This window comes from Ustilaginoidea virens, chromosome 2, assembly GCF_000687475.1.
Source record: "Ustilaginoidea virens chromosome 2, complete sequence".
NCBI classification, from domain to species: domain Eukaryota; kingdom Fungi; phylum Ascomycota; class Sordariomycetes; order Hypocreales; family Clavicipitaceae; genus Ustilaginoidea; species Ustilaginoidea virens.
This window is the reverse complement of record NC_057317.1, coordinates 859,498-882,826: the sequence shown is the minus strand read 5'-3', so window position 1 is coordinate 882,826 and position 23,329 is coordinate 859,498. Positions and strand designations below refer to the sequence as shown.

Here is a 23,329-nt window from a genome sequence, read left to right as displayed (position 1 = left end):
ACGTATATCGAGCAGCCAAGTAAGTGCTGGCCACTACTTGTCGGTGGAAAGCCAGACCAGACTCTTCAGGTCAAACAGCAAAAGACAGGCTGCTGCATGTGGTTTCCCCAGCGTCATTCAGACCATCCTGGCGGTACGCAGCACAGAGCACTCCAAACTCCGCCACCAATCTTGTCCTTGGGCCGTCTCGGCTTATCCATGTACAGTACATGCCGGGCCGGAAACACCCTGCCCGTTGACCGCCTACCGCTTTTTTTCGGCCGCGGCAAGCTGCACGAGCCTCGGTCGCGACCTCCAACCCCCCCCCCCCCCCCCCCCCCTTAAACAAAAGCTCGAAGCTTTCCACCAGACCCAAGCTGCCAACTCCCGCAGCAGCAACGTCCCATCGTATCTATCTTCTCTCCGCGCTTTCCCGTCGCGAGCATGTCTCCAGCGCCGTCGCCGTCGCCGTCGCCGTCGTCGCCGTATCCCCTAGCCGCCGCCCCCGACATCGTGCGCGCGCACCAGAAGGACGCCTACTTCACCGGCCACCTCGCCAACACCCTGTCCGACCTGTGCCGCCGGCTCCTCGGCGCGCGGTCCACGCACGCCCTCGCCCCCGAGCTGCGCTCCCTCGCCGCCCTGCTCTACTTCGCGCTCACCACGCTCCCCGGCAACCGCACCCTCGGCGAGGAGTACTGCGACCTCGTGCAGGTCGAGTCCTCGCCCCTCGGCCGGCTGCCCCACGTCCGCCGGCGGGCGGCCTACATCGGCGGCGCCATCCTCCTGCCCTACCTGGCCGGCCGGGCGCTGCCGCCGCTGCGCGCCCGCCTGCGCGGCCTCGTCGACGCCCGCCTGGAGTCGCTGCGCCGCAAGGGCGGCCGGTCCCGCCGGGAAGCCCGCGCGTGGGAATACGTCTCGGACCGCCTGCCGTCCCTGACGTCGGCCGCCCCCGCGCAGGCCGTCACCCTGGCGCTGTTCTACTTTGGCGGCACGTACTACGAGCTGACGAAGCGGTTGCTCTCGCTGCGGTACGTCTTCACGCGCGCCGTCCCGGAGTCGCCCGATCGGGGCGGCTACGAGGTTCTCGGCGTCTTGCTTGTCGTCCAGCTCGCGGTCCAGGGCTACCTCCATGCGCGATCGGCCTTGTCCGCGGGGGCGCCTCGCGAGCGCAACCCCGGCGCCAGCGCCTTGCAGTCCGGCACGGTCGAGGTGTCTCTCAGCCACGCCAACTCGTACGCCGCCAACAGCGACCTGCTCCTCGCCAACCTCGGCGGCGGCCCCCCGGGTGCCCAGCAGAGCCGGCTTGATTTTGCGTCGACAACCCGCACGCCCGTCAGCCCCGAGCCTCGTTTCGACTTGGCCCACGACGAGGTCATGCGCTACATCAAAGGGCACCAGCAGCGGAAATGCACCCTCTGTCTCGAGGAGCTCAAGGATCCCTCGGCCACGCAGTGCGGACATGTCTTCTGCTGGGAGTGCATAGGGGACTGGGTCAGGGAGAAGCCCGAGTGTCCCTTGTGCAGGAGGGAGGCCATGGTGCAGCATATACTGCCGCTGAGGACCATCTAGACCTCCCTCCCTACCAACAGCCGGCCGCAGAAGCCCCAGTCTGCCGTCAAATCCATGCCAGAACGCGGTGATGCCGCCCGCACGTACAGATGGACAAGAACAGGCTCCGGCTTAGCGTCGTAGCAGGCGATCTGTCCGCGGCGCAGGAGGCGCGCCGTGGTGTTTCGCGTACTGCCATTTCAACACGAGCGGGGTCAGGCAACGGAACAATGTTCAAGAAAAATCCGCAGAAGCTCGAGACGGAGTTGCCCATCGTTGTACATTGCACTTGCCGAGCGCATGGATAGCATCGCCGGTGAAGCATCTTCGATGAGCTGGAAGAAGCACCAGCTTCAGCACACATAACACGACAACTCGCAGCGGTGTGAAGAAGCTTCCAGGAACAGCAACGATAAAAAAAACAACAAGCTACCTCGTTCATCTCGGCGCCGTAACTCATTAACGGCTCTGACCCGCCGACAAAAGATATCGTACATGCAGCAATTTTCTCGCACCGTGTCTCCACACATGATGGCTTGCGAAGAAGGAAGAAAGAAAGGAGAGAAGGAAAGAAAGTTAAAAAAAAAAAAAAAAAAACACGTCGCCTACCCAAAGGAAACCTTCCCGCATATTGCTGTCAACCAGGCGGGTGGGCGAGGGGTAGGCACAAACGAAACATCAACGTAGGAAGAAGATGATCGCCTCGACAATCATGTGGAGTAGGAAAAGCTAGGGGATCAAACGCATCACCTCGGTGGGCCTGTTTGCAGAACAGCAACAAAAAGCGCTAAAAGGGGCGTTCCATAGCAATACTCCCCAACAGTAAACCCGCTTCTCCTCCCATGGTATCATCAGCTCCAGAATCATTACCGCCCTATTCCATCCGCATGCCCCCCTCCATATAGTTCAGACAGTGGGAAAAGAGGCTTTTACTTTGACACCCGAACGCAGCTGTAACCCCACCCACCGCCTCTACACTCTTGATGTTCGCCTTGTTGAGGTCTTTACATTCCAATTGCCAAAGTCGCACACCTTTTTTCAGTTGCAAGACAAGATTGGGAGCCAAAAAGCCTGTCAGGTTGTCTGGCCTGACCGATCCACAAAGGTCATGATGAAATCCCAAAATTTGGCATATTCGACGCAAGTATCCCGAGTTGCCACAATGTCGCCGTTGGAAAAATAGGAGGGAGAAGAAAAAAGAAAAAAGTCCAGAGAAAGATCAGACCGTGAAGAGGATTATTTCGCCACGCTCGTTTCGTCTCATGCGCAGGGTTCGCCAGAGTTCCTTTTCTTCCGTTGACCTGGGCAAACTGGAGCCTGAAGCTTGACGTTCCCGATGGAAGCGTTTCAAAGCCTTATTCATGCTACATCCTCGTTCGCTCTCGGGTCCTTTATTTACAAAGGACAAAAAGGCATCGGCACGCGGCTTGAAGACAACCAAATGACCATTGCTGTCAGCCTTACTATCCTTGGACTGTGGTCGGAATTCAATCAGTTTCGGATCCTTGTTCTCTCGGTGGCGGTGAGAGTGCTTCTTTGACATCTTTGACGTCTTCTTTGACTTCTTTGGAGATTTAATGACACCGCGGGTGATCATGTCGAACAGGCTGTGGCTGACCTGCTCGCCTCGGGGGCGTTTTGAATGCTTCGTCTTCTTCAAAGGACTAGCTGGTGAGTTGTCGCCTGCGTCACCTCCAGAGTAGTCAGGTGAGGGAGGGTAGACGGGTCGCATTAGTCCTTTTAGGCCGTCTGTAAGCCCCGAGTGTAGAACTGGGGGGGCGTCCGTCATGATCTCGTCCCCGGGCACGTCGACATGGAGACGCTTACGCTTCCTCTCTTTCTTGGGGTCGCTACCCCGGTTTCGGTGTCGTTCGGTCTTGGAGCCTGGGGTGATGAAAGCTTCGTTCGAAGGCACAGGGCCAGCGGCATGGAGAGTTTTTAAATCATCTTGCGTGGGATAATCTTCGGAAACTCGTTCTTGGTATCGTACCAAAGAGGTGCTGCCAGCCACATCGAGGTTTTCCTGTTCAAGAGCTAGACTCATGTTGGATGCATTGGGAGTTTGTCCAGTAGCAACCAGGAAGTCAAAGACATTGACATGCGCCTCGGTGACGGCAGCAGGAGGTGAGGGAGCCTCGGGAAGGGCTCCAGCATGAGATGGTGCGTCTTCAGCCGGTCCTGGCGAGCCGTTCCAAGGTTCGTACGCCCGATCTTCTCTAGCATCCTCAACATAAGGCTGCAGCGACATGGTGTCGGCAAGGTTATTGAGCTGCGAATCAGCAGCCTTTGTGTTTTTTGGTTTTCTCGTTTTCTCCTTGTATAAGGCACCTTGATACTTTTTATCTTCGCTTATGCAAGACTATACCTTCAAGTTAGACGTCGTCGGTTCCATGTGAATGCCGCAAGGCGCTTCATCGGGGAGCGCAGTCCCGGGAGGTGCGTACGTACAGTGTGGGAGCGATATTGCACTCCGGGAAAGTGAACCATGCAATCGATGCAGGTGAAAGTAGCTCCGTGGCAGCGACTGCGGTGAGGATCCAACTTTTTCTTTGTCAAAACATCACCGCACGCCTGCCGGGTTCGAAAGCGAAGTCGAGTCAGTTCCAGTCTCTGAAGTTGCAATCACGGAGCGATTTGCGCAGATGTTTGGGGGGGGGGGGGGGGGGGTTTGGATGTGTGAGCTTTGTATTGGAAGAAAGAAGCAGGAGGAGGAAAGAGTATGGACAGAGAAGGCAGTTTTAAGTGGGCCAGGCAATGGTTAAAAACCTGGAAAGGGACCGTATGGAGAGGAAGGGCGACGATGTCGAGCAAGAGCACGAGCGCAATCTATTGGTGAGCTTGCACGGCTAAGGGTGTCGAGGGCGTCGAGGGTGTCTGAGGGAGTGATGTCAAGGTGCGATGGATATGCTCCTGGTGGGATGCGCCTTGGGGAACATGAGGGCACGACTTGGGGGGGTGGCCTAGTGATCAAACGGCAGGGGGGGTGGAAGGGGGAGGGGGGGAGGGGGTTTGGACAGGAATGGGAATGGGAATGGGAAGGGGAAGGGGATTGGCAGCAAGGGACACAGGGACTGACCTCGCACGAAAAGGAAACCATTTTTTTCGCGGGAGTAGCAGGGGGTTCGTCGTGGTTGTTTATTGTTGATTGTTGATTGTTGATTGTTGATTGAGCAATGTGTGGTGCGTCTCGTCTGGTGCGCTCGGTCGGGCAGTCTCGGAGAGTATGAGTATGTGGGATGTGGGCGCGGTATCTGGCCAAGGAAGCTTGAGCCCAAAGGTCAACCAGCTTCAACTGGTGCAATACTAAGGGAGCAAGTCGGAGGCTTCTGGCACTGGCGACGGGTGACGCGAGGGCGCAGAATATGATGATAAGATGATAGGATGAGACTCCGCCGCTGTCTGTCAATGGCTGTTTGGCGCAGATGATGGCCGGCCGGCCGGACCACACGCGGGGGGCGTTGGGGTAAGGAGAGGGGGAAGGGGGGTGGAAGGGGGGGGGGGGATGTTGTGCAGTAGTATCCAGGTACTCGTGCCTGGAGGTGGGCGCAAGAGAGCGGCAGTGGCAGCTGGTGGCAGCTGGTGGCCGCTGGTGGTGGCAGTGGGGTGAGGTCTGGTCGTTGCGCCAGCGTCAACCTGTCTGTCTGGTGCCTGTTGGCGTCGGCGCTGCGCGTTGCGCGTTGAGCAGCGAGCAGCGGGCAGCGGGCAGCGGGCAGCGGGCACGAGTCCGGTCCGATCGCGTGTTGGAGGGGGTCAAATTTTTGAAAGGGCAGTGAATTCCAATCCGAGCGCGGAGCAGAGCAAGGCCAGGGCTAGAGTCAGCTTGCGGCCCTTTGACTGCCTGATTGCGGGTGCTGTTTTCTTTTTCCGAGAAAAACAAAAAAAAAAAAAAAAAAAAAGGAGAAAGAGAAAAAGGAAAAAAGAAAAAAGAAAAGAAAAGAAAATCGCGGGTTTGGAGCCGAGTGGCTCTCTTGCGGAATGCGTCTCAGACTTGAGAGGGGCGTTGAAGTTTGGGCTTTGGTGGCGGTTGACGACGCCCCTTGCTGCCCGGGCAGGGGAATCGCGGCGCGCGAGACGAGGATTGTGTCGAGGAATGCGTCGAACAACGAGCTGAACCTGGATAGGTAGCGATGTGAAAGAAAGGCCGCGATGATGAGCGCAGGTCAGGTAAGGTCAGTCAGCCAGCCAGCCTGTCAGTCAGTGTCGAGGGGAAAAGAACCAAAAAAAAAAAAAAAAAAAAAAAAAAAATTCTCAAACGAGATTTATGGGCCCCCAAGACATGAGATGCCCACGGGGGGTGCGGGAGAAAGAGGCAACAAGAAAACAAGAAAACAAGAAAAAAAGAAGGGGAAAAAAAAACAAATCAATTCGTTGCTAGGCGCTCATTGTTTAGGAAGCAGTCTCACGCTCTCACGACTCAGGCACGAATCTAATGACGCCATGCGCAAACATTGGAGGGGGGTTTTCCAATTAGCCCACGGGTCAGGTCAGCCTTGCCGGGCTTTTTTGTCCGTCTTGGACTTGAGATTGACATGACATGTTTTGATTGAGGACGAGGACGGTCTGCTCGCTACCTACATGTAATGTACACGACTTGCTCGCTGCCACCAGACTGTTCTGTGTTTGCGTCTGGCTGGTGTTTGCGACGTGCGCATCCCCAGCGCGGTGGTGCTGGCAGGTCCAGCTGGTATGTACCGACCAGCCAGGAGGGAGGGATACATTGTCGACACACGCCAGGTGCCTGCCTGCCCTTTTTCTTTCCTTTTCTTTTTCCCCTCCTGTACTTGTACTCCCGTACTCCATACTCCGTGCCCTCTCCTACATAAATACATACCAGACATTATACTAGTCCTGCAGAATAGGGAGCCTGGGGGTTATTTGGTTATTTGGTTATTTGGCACCAGCTGGCCCCTCAAACCCCTAAAAGCGCCCGTTCCGCTAGGGTGCCCGCTCGGCCGGGGTTCTGCTGGCCGTTTGACCCGCACGCAAGCATTGACATGCTATTCGTCTGGTACCAGCTGCCAGCCGCCACAGCTGCCAGGCGCCTACCGGCTACTACCAGACACTGCATACACTGTAGCGTCTTGGATTGAACCAAGCAAACATTGATCATGACTGCATCACCCTGCCCTGGGCCGAGTTAAAAGTTGAAACCTTTCCGAAGCAGTCCGGGGTCAAGGGTTGAGCCCAAGACTCCAAGACTCAAGGCCACTATCAATCAGCTGGTTCGAAATTCACAACTGTCGCATAGGGATCCCGCCCACTGCCTGCCACCTTGCGGTTTGTAAGAAAACATCCAACAGCCGACGAGACCTGGTGTCTGTGAGCACTGCCTTTACGAGAATCGATGAAAATGGTGTTGCAGGCTCGGTAGCTCTGCAATAATCCCTTTCTTCCCGTCAATGCTGCTAATTCTTCACAGGACATCGGACAGACCTCTAGCACTAACCAACTGAGCTCGAAAATACGGTTACAACTTGCAAACAGATCAACCCTTCATGTAACACCTCGACGGCATTGTTTCCCTCGCGGATGCTACGAACCATCGTTGTGGGGAATGTACCTTGGCCCGTTCATCAAGCGGGAGGCAACGCAGATGAGGTGATTGCGTTTACAGATCGCGCTTTGGCCTGTATACTGTATATGGGCGCGACCCAGCAATACAAAAAGGTGTGGACGTGAACAGAACAGCGCAGCACCGATGACAACCCGACAGAAAAAGCCAACGTTCCCTGTTCACTGCATATGTACATGTTACTCTGGTGAAGATGGCCAGCTGTCATTGCACTCACTATCCTGCAGTGGACAATGTTTACAGTTGCAGGAACGCTGATACCCAGAAAAGGGTCACTGCTGAATTTGCGGGACTTGCGGCTTTGCTGAGGCTCCTTGCCTTTTTTTTTCCTTTTTTCTTTTTCTTTTTCCATTTGTTTTATCGAGTGACCTGGTACTGCGTCAGGACTCGTTTTATTTTGTGCTTTCTCTCTTTCCTTGGGCTCGACCTTCAAATTGCCCAACGATGAGTGAGCGAAATGTCGGTCCCTCCAGCCTGGCCACAAAAGTCTCATCGTCTGCCGGGACTCTTGAGCCATCTTCATCAATGACTGTAAGCCCCCATCACTGATGCTGTACCCTCTCGTTTGCCTCCGCGAACAGGGAGGGAATCGGGCTGCTCGACCAAGCTCTGCAACATGTTTCAGGTCGTGCTTGCCTACCAACGTTCCCCCCAAAGGTACATGTACTCTAGGTACCCAAGGTGGTTTGCCGGTACATACGTTAGGCACTAACCTACCAGGCTACCAGCCCAGCACCAAGGCTACTACATGTAGGTAGCTTGAACAGTTACCCCGCACACAAGCCGGGAGTGGGCCAGTACTCTCACTGCTCCACCACCAAAGTTCAAACTTCCAATGGACGGACTTCTCGTTTTGTCTCGTCAGTTCTGGTTGCATTATTCTCTTCCTTGTTCCACCCTCTCTGCCCTCTGCCGGTGCAACTTGACCTCTTCTTACGCCCCAAGCCGCGGCTGAGCAGCCCCAAGTCCCCCAACACAATAACTTGTACGGAGTAAGCATGCTGCCGTTCTAGCTCGACGCGTCGTGGCCCCCTACCTGCCAGATATGCTCCCCCCCCCCCCTCTCATGAGCCTCTGCCATGTGCTTTTCTGATGTGCACAGAGTTGGGCAGCAGGCACTGTAGGAATTCACAGCTCTGCGGCACCAACTGCCCACGCGGTGCTCACAAATGCCATCTCGCGCGTGGATGTCCTGTGAAGAGCTGGACATTTTGTCGAGCCAACCTGTGCTCCTTTGCCCATACCGCTTCTCTGACTCTTGCTGCAGACTAGGAAGCACTCGCTACCTAACAAAGCTCTGTCGGGCCGGGGCCTGCACGAACTCGCAATCGAGCTAGATCGTCGACGAGCGACGGCTAATTTCGATTTTAATTTTAAATCGTCAGGCCCCCAATGCCTCATCGGTCGGACATGTCAAGTCCCAACTCCCCTCCCGCGTCCACGCTCACCGGCTACATGGAGCAGACTGTCTCTGCCCTCAGCTCCGTAGCCTCATACATGCGTTTACCTGCGCTGGCGTCCACGGTATGTGCCACCATCAATCACCACACCAATACGCGAGATTCCTCCCTGCCAAACACACATGGAGACGACGCTGACTTGCTGAACCCCAGGGCATCGCCGCCGCTGTGACCTCTTTGTTATACTTTAAGCAAAAGTATATTGTTCCTGCCCTTTTACTTATTTCCTTTTATAAAACAACCTTGACCACTGACATTGTCATCTTCGTAGAGCTCTGATATATCCATCTCACATGCCGCCCAATTCACGGACAGATGTACCGAGACCTTCACAGTTTGGAATTCAAGACTTCGAAGAGCTTGTTATACCTACCGAAGATGGAGAGAAGCTCTCTGCCTATTACATCCGAGGACCCCGCAACACCAAGAATTCCAACGTGACCGTGATGATGTTTCACGGAAATGCGGGCAACATTGGTCACCGCATTCCGATAGCAAGAATGCTCATCAACTACGTGGGCTGCAACGTCTTCATGCTTGAGTACCGAGGATATGGCACGTCGACTGGTGAGCCCGACGAAACGGGGTTGAATATCGACGCACAAACTGGGCTGAAATACCTGCGTCAAAGGGCTGAAACCAGCGGCCACCGCCTGGTTATCTACGGTCAAAGTCTCGGTGGCGCGGTCAGTATACGGCTGGTGGCCAAGAATCAAGAGGCCGGCGACATTGTTGGCCTAGTTCTCGAAAACACCTTCCTGTCCATGCGGAAGCTCATACCGTCCGTCATACCGCCGGCCAAGTATTTGACAATGCTTTGCCATCAAGTATGGCCGAGCGACTCAACGCTGCCCAGCATCCACAAAGTCCCCGTTCTGTTCCTGAGCGGTCTGCAGGACGAAATTGTCCCGTAAGTAATCTGCTGCTTTTTTGTTTTTTAACTGTCGCCACGACAAGCTCTTCATCTCATTGGATCACATGATGACCATATTGCATCACCCACAAAATATGAACCGTCTGCGTTCTGATTTTACTACTCATCATAAATTTGACTGATTGGATCCATTTCTATCCCTCATCTCCCAGCGAACACCTGAAGCAGTACTCTTGCCGTTCTGTCAAGCTAACAAAATATTTTTTTTTGATTTGTGAAACAGGCCTAGTCACATGCGCCAGTTATACGAACTTTGCAATGCCCCAGGCAAGCGATGGAAGCCGTTGCCGGGTGGGGACCACAACTCCAGTGTCCTCGAAGAGGGTTATTTCGAGGCCATTGCCGATTTTGTAGCCGAAGTTACAAGTGAGCCAGCCGGGGAAAAGTCGCGAACATAGACCTGGATGGAACTCGCGGGCGACTTCAGCGACATCTTGGCATCCTGGACAGATGGCTTACCAGCCCTCCTCGTAGATGCAGGGGGCAACTACCACGCTGTTTCTGATGACGAGTTTTGAACGGTGTTTGAGCGAACAAGGAGCAGACAGAAGGTCGGCCAAGTTGAGCGTGCCATGATTTCTGGTTCAGACGGCGGGGTACGTGACACTTGGTCCCAACGATGTAATCAGCATGCTTTGCATGCTTGTTTCTTGCCTTTTTTGTTTCTGTCTTGGGTTCTGGGTTCATGAAGCTGGTCCAGATGGACGCAACGCACGTCAGGTGCCGCGCACCACCGCCCAAGGACTCCAATCTACTGGCACTTATCTGCGTCCCTTTATTTTTCCTTTTCCCCCTCTCCTCTCCTCTCCTCTTCTCACTCTATTTCGCAAAAGCACATGCTCGCGGCGACAAGGGGGCGATGCCTCTCGATTCGTCGGTGGTGTGAAACCCAAGGGGTCTGTTTTTCCAGCAAGAATCAATGCGCGGCAAGCTCATGTGACGCATCGCTGATATGCCTGCCGTGTTCTGGGTCGCGTGACGCAACGCAACGCGTGTCAAAAGAACTTCCGACGTGGGTAGGAGGGTGCCACTGCATGGGGCGCGGGAGCGGGCCCGGCAAACGATTTCATCATCTTTGTCAGGATCCATTCGTACGGTTGAACATCTTGAGGGCCGTGGGTTGTGCGTTGATTGGGGAGTCGGCAAGACGGCAAGGACTTGCCCGTCTGGCCTGGGGTTTGTCATGCGTCGTTTGTGCAGGGCCAGGTGGCGTGAGACTAGACAGAGTTGTTGAATTGAATGGCTTTTTTTTCACGTATGGGGCAAAGGACAAGACGAGGGCCAGCGCGCTGATTCACCTAGCCACCACACAGATCTACGCGACCTTGAGCTCTACTATCCATGGCCGGTTGGCCTCGGCAGCAACCGAGTGCCCCGTTTGCTTGCTTCTCGGGTCTTGTTCTGCGCTCCCGTGTGCGCGGGTCTGCACGCCAGCCTTGGGCTGGACCTGACCGTGCTGTACCCATGCCGAGCCGTGCTGTCCTAGCATTCAACCTCGCCATCTAGCTGCGACGCCCACGGCTCCTGCCTGTCAATCTTCTTCTTCCTCCTCAGCCCTACGAGTCTTCGGCCTGCGCCGCTGGCGGGTTCCTGGGCGGGCCCCGCGGCCGAGGTGGTGGCCTTGGAGGCGGCCCGGCTGGCGACGGCGCTCCACCCCGCCGCGCGGGCCGTGTTGGCGTCGTCTCTGCGGGTGACGGTGCCGCTGGGGTCGGCGTGGCAGAGGACGACGGCTGCGGCTAGACGGGCCGCCTGGACGGATTCGCGTAGCCGGGGCTTGATGCTCGCCAGGGCTTGGTGCAGCGCCGTGGGGGCCAGGAACGCCGAGTACGACGGGACGGCTCGGAGGAGCACATGCTCCGAGGGGAGGAAGCTAATGTCGAAACGGACCGAGGGCTGCGCTGCCAGATCCGAGTGCAGGGCCGCCCGCACGTCGTCGATGGTGAGGCCGAAGCGCGGAGACGTCAGCAGGAAGCTGTTGAAGGGGTCGGCGGCTTGCGGTGCCGCGGGCGGCGGCGGCGGCGGCGGCGACGGAGCTCGCGATGCGGCAGCGGCCTGCTTTTCTCTGGTGCCGGCGCTCTGGGCGAGGGTCTTGGTCGGTGCGGAGACGAATCGCGCGCCCTTGAACACCACCACGTAGCGGTGCGGCTCGACGTCCTCGCTCCTGCTCTCCAGGCCGTAGTCGTCGGCGAGGGCGTGCAGGAACTGGCGCAGCGCGGGCGCCATGGGTTTGTACCGGAGCCGAACCTCGTTGGGGCTCGAGGCAAAGACGCGGAACTCGCGCTCCTGGGCCTCGGCCCACTGAGGGTTCTCCCTGAACAGCCCGAGCGTGGTGTCCGAGTACGGCACGTGGTCGCTCTGGTGAGACGCCGGGTTGATGTTGAGCGCCGCCGCCAGGCGGCGGTTCCGCTCGAGCCGGAGGCACTCGTCATCGCACTTGATGTCCGGCCGGCTGGGGGCAGGGTTGGAGCTGCTAGCGAGGCACTTCAACTCCTGCTGGCGGAGGCCGCATGGGCATCTGAGAACCGCCTTGGCAGTGCAGGCGGACGATTCGTTGCAGGCTGCGTGGATTGGGCGAAACCCCGTCGTTAGCTTCCACGTGCTGCGAAAGCAAAGGGGAAAACACGGAAAGGGGAGGAGGGAGAGTTCAACTTACGGCTCTGTCCGTGGCAGGTGTTGCGGCACGGATGCTCGCAGAACAGCTTGGCCTTCCCGCAGGGCTGCTCGCAATGCTTGGGCGACGGACCTGCGTCTTCGCAATCTCCAGGCTTGTGGCATAGCTTTGCGCAGTTGTGAAGACCGCAGCTCAGTCTCTTGCCGCACACCTTTCCGCAACGGGGCTCCTGAAGATGGCACGGCTGGCTGTGGAGCTTTTCTTTGCCGCAGGCGCACCACTTCTCGACCAGGAATGGGCACTTGGGGCATGACACTCCGTCCGGGTGGCAGCTGTGCTCGACGGCAGGATGGCCGCAGCCGGGCAGCCGCAGACAGTGGAATCGGCAGTCGGGAGGTCGAGTGCCGCACGGCTGGGGGGGCTGGAGCACGGTCCGGCCGCAGTCGCAGCTAATCTCGGTGAAGATGGCTTCGGGGCAACTGGCGCAAGGACCGCGATGGCACATCTGCTGGCAGTGATGGGTTCCGCACTTCAGCAGTCTCCCGCACGTCCGGATGCAGATGTGCTCTGCTTCGACCGATGCGGCATCTTCTGGACGCTTGTGCTTCTTCCTCGCTGCCTGCCTCTCGGCCGCCTTCTTCTCCCCCGGACAGCAGTGTTCGCCGCACTTGTGCCGGCCGCAGCCAAGGTTCGCTTGGCAGATTCTCGTGCACATTGGTCGCTCGATGCGGCCTTGGTGGCAGAGCGACCTGCTGCTTGTTCGCCCGCAAACGCAAGGAACATCGATCGTCTCGTAACAAGATCCGCAGTCTCCAGTGTGGCATTTGGATGGGCAGAGATGACCGCACGGCAGCTTCTTATGGCAAGGTTCTCGGCAATGAGGCACGAAGTCCTCGCACGAAGTTCGTGGCTGGTCAACAAGGCTCTCCAGGGGTGTCTTGCCGCATGGACAATGCGTCACGGAATCCGGCGAGAACGGGCAGTGCGCAGGCTGCTCTTCCTGGGGGTGGCAAGTCTTGGAGCATTTGTGGACGCCGCAGTCAAAGCTGCGCTGGCAGACCTGATTGCATGTAAACACACCCTCGAACCAGCTCTTGACGACCTTGTCGAAAGATGGCCGAGGCTCCTCCTGTTCGGAACACGGTATTTGCTTCACCGTTCGGCCGCAATAGCACTTGGCTTGCACAGTCATGCCGCAATCCCCGCAGAATCCCGAGTGGCAAGCTTTTGGACAGGAATGCTCTCCGCATGGGAGCAAGTCGCCGCAAATCTCATCACAGCTCCACCCATTCTCGTAGTCGGTCTCTCTGCAAAGCTTGCGAGATTCGTTCTTGCCGCAGTAGCAGGATTGAGCTGGCCCTGCCAAACCGCAAGGGGGACAAGGTCCAGCATGACACTGCAGCGGACATGGGTGGGGACATGTCGGTCGCGGCCTCGAGCATGTTTGGCCACAAGAATGGGGTGGTAGGGAGGATGGAGCTGGGCACGGGTTGAGCTCCTTTCCGCACCAGCAATGGTAGGATCCAGGTTCGTCCGACAACTGAGAGTTGCATCCAGGGCACCTCCATGTGACTTCTCGCTGAGACTCGGGAGGTTGTAGGTCCGGCTGCTTCTTCTGCTTCTCGTACCATCTTTCGGCACACTTTATGTGCACAACAGTCCAGCACAGTGCACAAGACCAGACGTGAGAGGACCGTGACACGTCGTCTGTGCAGATTGCACATTCGTAGTTGAGATTGCCAATGTCTTGGTGAATCCTGGTTCCCAGGTCTCCTGCGGTAGATTTGGGAGGTTTTATTTTGGGATGCACGAGAGCCTTGGGTTTAAGCGGTTTACTACTACCCAAAGATTAGAATAATCCATGCTCGTAGGCTGTAGGACCCAACAACCGGAATGGAGGGGGGGGGAACTCGATACCTTCTGGCCACTACGGGCTGACCAGGGATAAACTCTGGAGCATCAGCGCTCAGCCCGGCGATGACTGCAGAGGGACCGTCGTCAGAATCGGTGGCTCCGCTGGTCAAATGTCCACCGAAGGCTCTACGAGCAGGTGGTTTCGGCGCACGGCTGTCATGTCCACCTGGGCGGGTTTGTCGTTGTCCACAAGTCCTTCGACCTCCGCCCCCTCCTCTGCGAGGGGCACGGGAACCCTGGTGATCTGAACGTGGCGATTTCTGGACCTTTGCCTCCGCGGTCGATGAGCTCGCTGGGAAAGGCGAAGCTTCGGTCCGCGAAGGACCGGGAGCAGACCCATCAGGGGAGCTGGAACCTTCTGCTTGAGGTCTATTCCTGCCAGTGCGGCCTCTGTAGCGGCCACGGTGCTGATTGCGAGGCTGAGACGAGGCCTGGGATTCAGAACCCTGGGCCTCGGGCATGATTTGCGAGAGAAGGAACGTTGAACTCGCCCAGAGTCTTGGCTGATATCAAATGCGGTAGCAAGCACGTGAAGTTTTGATTCGTGAAATCGCAGCCCCGGTGAGCGGTGGGACGTATAATAGAACAGGCTGATCAGATTCTAGTTTACTGAGGTGAAGAACAAAGAAATGCCGCGAAGAAAGAGAGCGGGCGCGAGTTGCGTTATTCCGATTTGACATGTTAGCCACTAGGAGAAGTTTCGAGGTTGAACTTTTTGACGTACATAGATCTGAGTGGCCAATGAGTCACCCACCAACCAGATTGGGGTAGCAGTAGCAGCATTAGTCAGCGCCGGCTGTTTCCCGGTGTGGCCAATACACGCTCTGGCATTTCCGAAACGCAAGAACGAGTCATAGCTAACTACGAATGGAATGATTGTTGCTGCATTCTGTGCTTTCTAGCGACGAAGTAGCCGTCGGCGACAATGTCCAAAGAGAGACGCTTGTGCACTCAAAAGCGGCGTCGACGGGACAGCGACCACGCAACCGCCCAGCTCGTCTTGGAATCGCTAATCCAGGAGCTGCCAGCCTGTCGAGGTCACGTCACGCATATGGACTACGAGCGGCAAACACTGGCTCTGCCCACGACGGAGCTTTTCCTCTTCTCCCTCGAGCCAATCTTTGCTGGCGTCCGTGATCCGCGCGAGAAGGTACGATGATTTAAAGGCTGAAACCGTCTTTTTTGTCCGATTGAAACCTCTTCACAGTAGCAGCGTCTTTACCGTGCGAGGAATCCCGGCTGCCTTCAGCTGCACCGCAAAGGCCAGTCAGTCAGAAGCACCAGGGCTGATAGATGAGTACGATATAGTGCTGCCAACGGAGCAAGTATTGATACATGTCGTGGCCGTAGCCTCAGGCAAGTCTTTCTGCCCGTCAGAATGAACAGCCCAGATTCTAGTTGCTCGTTTCAGGATCGCCTGTTCACGCCAGCTGTTGGCAACTCCATGCTTCCAAATTTCCAACAAATGTTGCGTTGCTGCTACCAGACCCCATTCTGGCTCCACAGTGCATGGAGTGAGTGAGTGAGTCATGGAGTCCCGGACCCAGGCGCCTGGTTATCAGCTGGCACTAACCCTGCAGCTCGAGCTGCTCGACACGGCGCACGGCGAGAAACAGCAACAAAGTCATTGTCAGCCCATCCCACTGCAATTCGCACGTCTCCGTGCCCGCAGGTCGTCATGGGGCATGGCCCTCTGCACGCGTCGAAGGGACCCGTCAGACGTCGCGGGAATTCTCCGTGCATAATCGGAGCCACATGGTCGTAAAAATGTTACCCTACCCGGTGGAAGGGCCGTCAGAGGGTCTCAAGGTGGTGAAGAAGAAGGGCTTTGCCCGGCGACTTTTCTTTCCGTGGACGGCTGTGTGTGTCTATCTGGGCCACCAAAGGGCGTTTCTATTCATCGTCCATGATTCCATGGAAAGACCTGGCTGGTGCGGAAATACCGATCATGTCCGATGAAGAGCGAAAGGCGTAACAACAAGGGCGTGCTGTGCTGCATCCTCCTGGATGGATGGCTAGCCTTGCATAGACGTGGTTGGCTGCCTGCGTTGGCACGATGGCGGGGGGGCTCATTGTCAGATGGCAGACAACCCCCTCTGCGAATACGAGATCAGGCAGGTTGTACGGAAGTTCGGATTAACCTGGGGCTGCCGTTGGCGCACACAACCCCGTGCGTTGGCGTCGCTGTCGTCGCTGTCGTCGTTGGCGCGGGTGTCGACAGCAGCTTGCGAGCTCGTCAAGTCGTGAGCTTCAAGCGGGCAATAGGCTGGGGCAAAGCCTACATTAGGTACCTACCTCAGGTACGTAGGTACCTGTTGGCGCTTTGCTAAAAATACAAACGACCAGACGCTAACAACCACAACCCTACGCTTTCGTGACGGACAAGACTCGGCTCGCGCGGCCCGCGCGAAAACGAAGCTCGCCTGAGCTGCCTGAGCCGCCCTAATTGCCCAGTGCAATGTGCAATTCGACAAGCTGCTGCGGACGCCGCCGCCATGGTCCACCGCCCTGATCCACCGCCCTGATCCGCCGCCATGGATGCCGTTGCCGCCTTGTCTTGGCTCAAGTCCCAATTCTCACGTCATGTCGCCAACCTGGAAAAGGTGGGAAGCCTAGAACCGCCCGAGCCTAGCCTAGAGGCTGCCGTTGAAAAAAAAAAAAAAAAAAAAAAAAAAAAAAAAAAAAAAAAAAAAAAAAAGCACTGGAGCAGGCGTTCCTGAAACCCACGGCCAATCGGGAACAAGGTCGGAACAACGGGGATTCTTCACCGTCTCATTTCCCACAATGGAAGTCTGTCTGGGTCCTGGGGCCTGGGGCCTGGGCATTTGACAACAACGCATGTGCGGCAAACAAAGAATAGTGACTGCCTGCCTGCCTGCCTGCTGCTAGAACAACCAACATCTGCGTCTGGCTGGCTGTGGCCCCTCCGCGAGCCCAAAGTCGCCGCCGTACACGGCACTCTGTACTCCTTGCTGTGTACTCCGTACTTCCTGGTAGGGAGATCTGCGCCACTCACTCTGCGTCGGACTTCTCTCTTCGTTCTCTTTGGATTCCCACTTGGTTCGCGGGAAGCAGCACATGGAGAAACGAAGACGCCCGTCTTGTCAAGTGTGGAGTACCGAGTTGTGTTTTCAGTGGACCATGGCCAGGGACGAGGCTGGGGTGCTCCAGGGGCGCTGGTCCCTGAAGGTGAATGCCCACCAGCGGCATCTCCAACGGAGTACGGAGTACGGAGTTTGTACCATGAACCAGACAGGTTCACGATGGCCAATTTCCCGCAACTTCGTGTTACTACGGGTACAACAGCCAGCCGCACCTGGATCCACGCGTTTCCTTTACAATATCCTTTTTTTTTTTTTTTTTTTTGTTTTCCTTTCGTTCCAACAACTCCACAACGCCACTGGGGGTGCATCACCGGCTTAGGAACATGGCCTCGATATTATGCACGCGCTGTGGCTGGACACCTGCAAGACAGACAACCCACCAATCCTGTCCCGGATGAAGCGCTGACGATTTTCCGGAATGGGAATCGGGCATGCCACCATGTGATGTGGGTGCTCAAACTTGGCAGCGAGGTTGCCGCGCGAGGTTCCCAGAGGAGCAGGCTTCTGACGGCTGGTGTCTTGGCAGCGCGGACTGGCTGACCTCAATAGATTCCCTAGAATTGTAGCCGAGGTCCCGAGCTAAGAGCTGCCTAGAGCTGCCTGGAGCAAGTCAGAAATGGGCACCAGCCAGTTCGATCGAAACTTGCCGCCTCTTTCCGTCACGCCGTCAAATGAATCAATCACTCGCCGCTATTGCCTTTCAATTTCAGCTGCAAACCAAATCGGGCCGCAGTACTCCGTACTCCGCAACCCCCTCCCCCTCCCCACCTACAGACAGACAGACGTACTTGGCACTCCGCAGACTCGGTCGTCGATTGCTCGTTTTTTTTTTTTTTTTTTTTTTTTTTTTTTTTTTTTAACACCCCTAATTTTGTCTCGATTGCATCCAACAGGGCGGGCACATGCACCTTCTTGGCAGCCCGCTGATTTCCTTCGTATTGCCCCAAGCCATACTCCGTACCCGTACCAGTGCCTGGACGTACCTTGTTCGTGGCTCGACGGGGCTCAACGGCTGAGCCCCACTTGAAACGATGCGAGCCTGATCCAATCGGCAGTACCTTGGACTCATCAGCTGCCTGGCGAATGGCATGGCTGCAAGGCCAGCACCACCCTCTCCCCCCCCTCCCCCCCCCCCCTCCACCAACGCCTTCTTCAATCTCCCATTCTTCAATATCCTCAGCCTTGCCCTCCCGCCCGTCAGCTCGCAGGACTTGACAGGCCACCCACTAACCTTGTTGGTGCACTCTGTCTAAGACACATTTGGACATTGTAGGGCCGCTAGCTTCCTCATCCTTCTTGGTGGCGGCTGCATTGGCGTCAATACCGGCGTTATCGCAGGACTCATCATTCGACGGTTGACGGTTGCTATTCCTCGAGCCGAAGCCCTCGCAATCGAATCGAATGCGGCTGTGGCCAATCTCTGCCCCTTCTCTCTGTCTGCCTGCCCGGTTTGAGGGGTCAAGGAGTCAGGAGTCTGGAGTCTGGAGTGAGGATTCAGGACTCACAGCACTGTTGTGCTACATGCAAGGCAGGCCATCCCAGTCTGTTCTCGTGCCCGAGCTTGTTGCCTGTCATCAGCAGACGTCCCATGCGTGCCTCCACCCTCCACCGTCTCTCGCATGGCATGGGCTTGTTCACCAACCCTGGCTGGCAATCGGAAGACGGCCTATGGGTTTCTGCGAAGCTTGGCCCTCCGTCTGGTGGCAGTCGCCCAGTGACCCGCCCAAGATGCCCTGCCATCAAGTGATTTCTCACTAGCCGGCGGGTTCGATATTCCAGCGCGAGGGGCATAAGCCGCCAATGTAGCCGAGCGGCGCGTGTCTCATGCCGGGAATAAGTATAACACAAGCGTCCACAGCATGATGGAATTTAAAAAGGAGAAAAAAAGACCCATCTCGAGTGTAAGAACCTGGACCTCTTTGCAAGTCTGACAAGGGCGTCTCTCACTCGTTTACTTTCTCCCTTGGTCCAGGGAATTCTCTTTTCCAGGCTCTTCTTTTCGAATTGTGTTTTGTGACGCCGCTTGGCGAAAGCCCTGGCCGTCATGATGAGGGTGTCGCAACTCTCTCCTTCCGTGTCGCTCGGCTTTGTAACTCTGCTTTCCTTGGGCCACGCGGCATTTCTTGAGAAACGCGACCTTTTTCTACCGTCCGACGGCGAACTAGGCAATGGCTGGGCATATCAGGGCTGTTACGTGTAAGGAAGCACCGCACCCGGCGTCGGACGGTTTCTCCCCCGTGTTCCCTTCTTTTTTTTTTCCGCGTTGCGCAGTTATCCGCATATTCACCCTTTTGCCTGGCGAGCAGGGATGTCGGTCGAACCATCAACCAGGCGGATACGGCAGATGCGCAGATGACGAACCAGAAGTGCACCCAGTTCTGCTTCGCGAAAGGGCTTCCCTACGCCGGAACCGAATACTCCAGCCAGTGCTTTTGCGGCAGCCAGTTGGCGACTGGCGGTGTCGAAGCTGCCGCCGCAGATTGCTCCATGGCATGCGGCGGAAACGGAACCCAGCCATGCGGCGGCCCCAACAGACTGACCCTGTGGAAGTCGAGCCAAGTCACTGGACCCTCGGTGAATCCGGGAACCGGCAACTGGACATCGATTGGGTGTTACTCGTAAGCATTGAGGCAAAATTCGTTCTTGCTCTTGACAGCGTGGCGTGGTTCCTGGGGCCCCCCGTCCCTGGTTTTCTGACGGGCAAAACAATACAGTGAAGGCAAGACGGGCCGGGCCCTGAGCCAAGTCTTCTCCGTCCCGGGCGCCGAAATGACTGTGGCCAAGTGCACGGCAGCTTGCAGAGCTGCCAATGCTGGAAACGTATTGGCTGGAGTTGAATACGGAGGCGAATGCTGTGAGTATCAATATCAACGAACGCCCAAAGGCCTTTTTTTTTTTTTTTTTTTTTTTTTTTTTTTTTTTTTTTTTTTTGGCGTTCCATAAAATAAAAGGAGACGGAAACATTGGAGCAAGCGGACCGCAACCTCCCCCAAAAGCACGTGGAAGAAAGACGAAGCGAGGAAAACGAGGAGAAGAAGACGGGGAAAAAAAGGGGAACAAAGACAAAGTGTTCGATTACAGTCTCAGGAAGCCATGCTAACGCTCGCACAGACTGCGGCAAGACGCTCTCCAATGGAGCTCAGCCAACGGGCAGCGGCAGCTGCAACATGGTTTGCAACGGCAACGGCACCGAATACTGTGGAGGGCCAGGGGCGTTGAACCTCTACGACTACGGGATGCAGTATCCCACAAGGTACGGGACCAGCATGCCCACATGCCCACATGCCCACCCGTTTCGTCTGGTCGGGAAATGCTAATCAAACAAATCGCCCGCTCTCCGACACAGCGCGATCAGCGGCAGCATCAGCGGCAGAGCCACCGACTCGCCGTCCGGAACCCCTTCTGCGTGTCCGGTCCAGCCCACCGCCGTGGGCGCCTTTGCTTGGGCGGGCTGCTATACCGAGGCGACTGGCCGACGAGCGCTCAGTGACAAGACGTACGCAGCCGACGACATGACCTTGGCGGCCTGCGCCCAGTACTGCGCAGGTTACACCCTCTTTGGGGTCGAGTACGCACGCGAGTGCTACTGTGGAAACAGCTTGAATACGGGCTCGGCCAAGGCACCGTCCTCCGACTGTAACGCGGTCTGCTCTGGCTCCAGCTGCGAGCTGTGTGGGGCCGGCGACCGCCTTTCTGTCTACACCCGGGGGGTTGATGTCGATCCTGCAACATCTTCAACGCCCGTATCCACATCCTCAGCCTCAGCCTCAGCACAGGGGGGACCTGCGGCTACCGGCCTGCCGGAGGGCTGGTCGACCTATGGCTGCTGGGTCGACGGCGTCTCCGGCCGTATACTTAACACCCAGCTCCCCGACGACGCCAACCTGACCCTCGAGTCCTGCGCAAAGGCCTGCAGCGACGCCAAGTACACCATTGCCGGCGCCGAGTACTCGAGGCAGTGCTTCTGCGGCAACCAAATCGTCAACGGAGGCGTGACGGCCAAGTCGGACGCCGAGTGCAACACGCCCTGCGGAGGCAACCCCCAGCAGAACTGCGGCGGCGGCGGCCGAATCACAATCATGTCCCTGGGCCAGCCTCAGGTGCTGGCACCGCCCGGCGTCATCCCCGTCGTCGGAAGCTGGCAGTACCAAGGCTGCTACCAGGACAATGTGAACCAGCAAAAGACCTTCTTCTGGCAGAACTTCATGGAGACCAACATGACCCCCAAGAGGTGCCTGGACCTCTGCGCCGACTTTGGCTACATGGCCGCCGGGCTCGAGTACGGCAAGGAGTGCTACTGCGGCGACCCGGCCAACATTGACGCCCGGGGCTCCAAAAAGGTCGACGACAAGCAGTGCAACGTCCCCTGCAGCGGAAACGCCTCGGCCTTGTGCGGCGGCGGCAACCTGCTGTCGACGTACTTTTGGACAGGCGAGCCCTTCTATTCCTGGTCCTTCCCGCCTGCCGGGTCTCCGGACGCCGGGTCCTACGAGTTCCTCATCGGCGGCGTTTGCGTCCCGCTCATCACGTCTCAGGCCATCAACGGCAAGGTCACCTTCCTCGAGAAATGGGGGACCGGGCCGCCCAACTCCACGGGTGCCTACGAGCTGGACCTGTCCTCCATCGACAACTTCAAGCTCGCCTGGAGAGAGATGCACGTCAAGACGGACATCTTCTGCGCCGGCGGCTTGACGCTTCCCGACAAGGCCGGGCGCCAGATCAACGTGGGCGGCTGGTCCGGCGACTCCACCTACGGCGTCCGCCTGTACACGCCAGACGGCTCCGCCGGCGTGCCCGGCAAGAACGACTGGGAGGAGAACGCTGCCGTGCTCAAGCTGCAGCAGGGGCGCTGGTATCCCACCGCCATGATCATGGCCAACGGCTCCATCCTGGTCATTGGTGGCGAGGTCGGGTCCAACAGCGCCCCCGTGCCAACCATCGAGATACTTCCCTACACGGGCACCAAGCCTCTCACCATGGAGTGGCTTCAGCGGACGGACCCCAACAACCTCTACCCCTACGCCTGCGTGCTGCCCTCGGGAGGCATCTTCGTCGCCTACTACAACGAGGCTCGCATCCTGGACGAGAACAACTTCAGCACCGTCAAGACGCTCCCCAACATCCCCGGCGCGGTCAACGACCCCATGGGCGGTCGCACCTATCCCCTCGAGGGAACGGCCGTTCTCCTGCCTCAGCACGCGCCCTACACCGATCCGCTGGGAATCCTCATCTGCGGCGGCTCCACGAACGGCGTCGGAAACGCCCTCGACAACTGTGTCAGCATCTACCCGGACGCGGCCAATCCCAAGTGGGCGCTCGAGCGCATGCCGTCGCAGCGCGTCATGACCTGCATGGCCCCCCTCCCCGACGGCACGTACCTCATTCTGAACGGCGCTCACCACGGCGTGGCCGGCTTCGGCTTGGCCAAGGATCCCAACCTGAACGCCCTGCTCTACGACCCGACCAAGCCGCTCGGCTCGCGCATCACCGTCATGGCCAACACCACCGTCGCCCGGCTTTACCACTCCGAAGCCATCACCCTGCTGGACGGACGCGTGCTCGTGTCTGGCTCGGATCCCCAGGACGGCGTCAACCCCGAAGAGTACCGCGTGGAAACCTTTACCCCTCCCTATCTCAAGAGAGGCAAGCCCCGCCCGACCTTTGCCATTGACAACAAGGACTGGACGTACGGCCAGAAAATCACGCTCGAGCTGGGCTCGGCGGCCAGGAATGGCGCCATCAGCGCCTCCCTCTTGGGATCCGTCTCCAGCACTCACGGAAACTCGATGGGAGGCCGCACCCTCTTCCCAGCCATCGCGTGCTCGGGAACCTCGTGCACGGTCACATCGCCGCCGGGCAAGTACATCGCCCCGCCAGGCTGGTACCAGTTCTTTGTTCTCGACGGCGGCATACCCGCTGTCGGGGTGTTTGTGCGCATCGGCGGCGATCCAGCGCAGCTGGGCAACTGGCCCAAGGGTGCCGGCTTCAACCCGCCAGGTGTCTAATGTTTGGCCTTGCGGGGGAAAATCGTAATAGACTCGGGAGTGCCTCTCTTCTCCGCGGCTGAAGAAGCGGCCCCTTTATTATTTCTTTTTTTTTTTTTAATCTCTCTCTCTCTCTCTTTCCTCTTTGTATTTCCTTCCGTGCTTTTATATCTTTTTGTCCTTTTCGGCACACCGTTTTATCGAAAGTATGGAACCCAAC

General features: G+C 57.4%; 6 protein-coding genes across 6 annotated transcripts; 4 read left to right on the top strand and 2 right to left on the bottom strand.

The window, feature by feature from the left end:
• Window positions 1-423: 423 nt before the first annotated feature.
• On the top strand, window positions 424-1,551 carry UV8b_02015 (uncharacterized protein; the record flags this gene model as incomplete). The annotated part of the gene is made up of 1 exon (XM_043139513.1): window positions 424-1,551. The coding sequence occupies one exon, from the start codon at window positions 424-426 to the stop codon at window positions 1,549-1,551; it is 1,128 nt and encodes a 375-aa protein (XP_042995447.1).
• Window positions 1,552-2,749: 1,198 nt separating this feature from the next.
• On the bottom strand, window positions 2,750-4,627 carry UV8b_02014 (uncharacterized protein; the record flags this gene model as incomplete). Its single annotated transcript, XM_043139512.1, has 3 exons — window positions 2,750-3,889; window positions 3,979-4,101; window positions 4,607-4,627. The coding sequence occupies 3 exons, from the start codon at window positions 4,625-4,627 to the stop codon at window positions 2,750-2,752; spliced, it is 1,284 nt and encodes a 427-aa protein (XP_042995446.1).
• A 3,867-nt stretch (window positions 4,628-8,494) lies between these two features.
• Window positions 8,495-9,894, top strand: UV8b_02013 (uncharacterized protein; the record flags this gene model as incomplete). The annotated part of the gene is made up of 4 exons (XM_043139511.1): window positions 8,495-8,626; window positions 8,716-8,759; window positions 8,834-9,472; window positions 9,720-9,894. 4 exons carry the CDS (start codon window positions 8,495-8,497, stop codon window positions 9,892-9,894), a joined length of 990 nt encoding a protein of 329 aa, XP_042995445.1.
• Window positions 9,895-10,978: 1,084 nt separating this feature from the next.
• UV8b_02012 (uncharacterized protein) lies at window positions 10,979-14,482 on the bottom strand (the record flags this gene model as incomplete). Its single annotated transcript, XM_043139510.1, has 4 exons — window positions 10,979-12,054; window positions 12,150-13,414; window positions 13,670-13,945; window positions 14,025-14,482. 4 exons carry the CDS (start codon window positions 14,480-14,482, stop codon window positions 10,979-10,981), a joined length of 3,075 nt encoding a protein of 1,024 aa, XP_042995444.1.
• A 464-nt stretch (window positions 14,483-14,946) lies between these two features.
• On the top strand, window positions 14,947-15,766 carry UV8b_02011 (uncharacterized protein; the record flags this gene model as incomplete). The annotated part of the gene is made up of 2 exons (XM_043139509.1): window positions 14,947-15,171; window positions 15,602-15,766. 2 exons carry the CDS (start codon window positions 14,947-14,949, stop codon window positions 15,764-15,766), a joined length of 390 nt encoding a protein of 129 aa, XP_042995443.1.
• A 3,403-nt stretch (window positions 15,767-19,169) lies between these two features.
• On the top strand, window positions 19,170-23,130 carry UV8b_02010 (uncharacterized protein; the record flags this gene model as incomplete). Its single annotated transcript, XM_043139508.1, has 5 exons — window positions 19,170-19,321; window positions 19,432-19,743; window positions 19,840-19,979; window positions 20,237-20,378; window positions 20,472-23,130. The coding sequence occupies 5 exons, from the start codon at window positions 19,170-19,172 to the stop codon at window positions 23,128-23,130; spliced, it is 3,405 nt and encodes a 1,134-aa protein (XP_042995442.1).
• Between the last annotated feature and the right edge of the window lie 199 nt (window positions 23,131-23,329).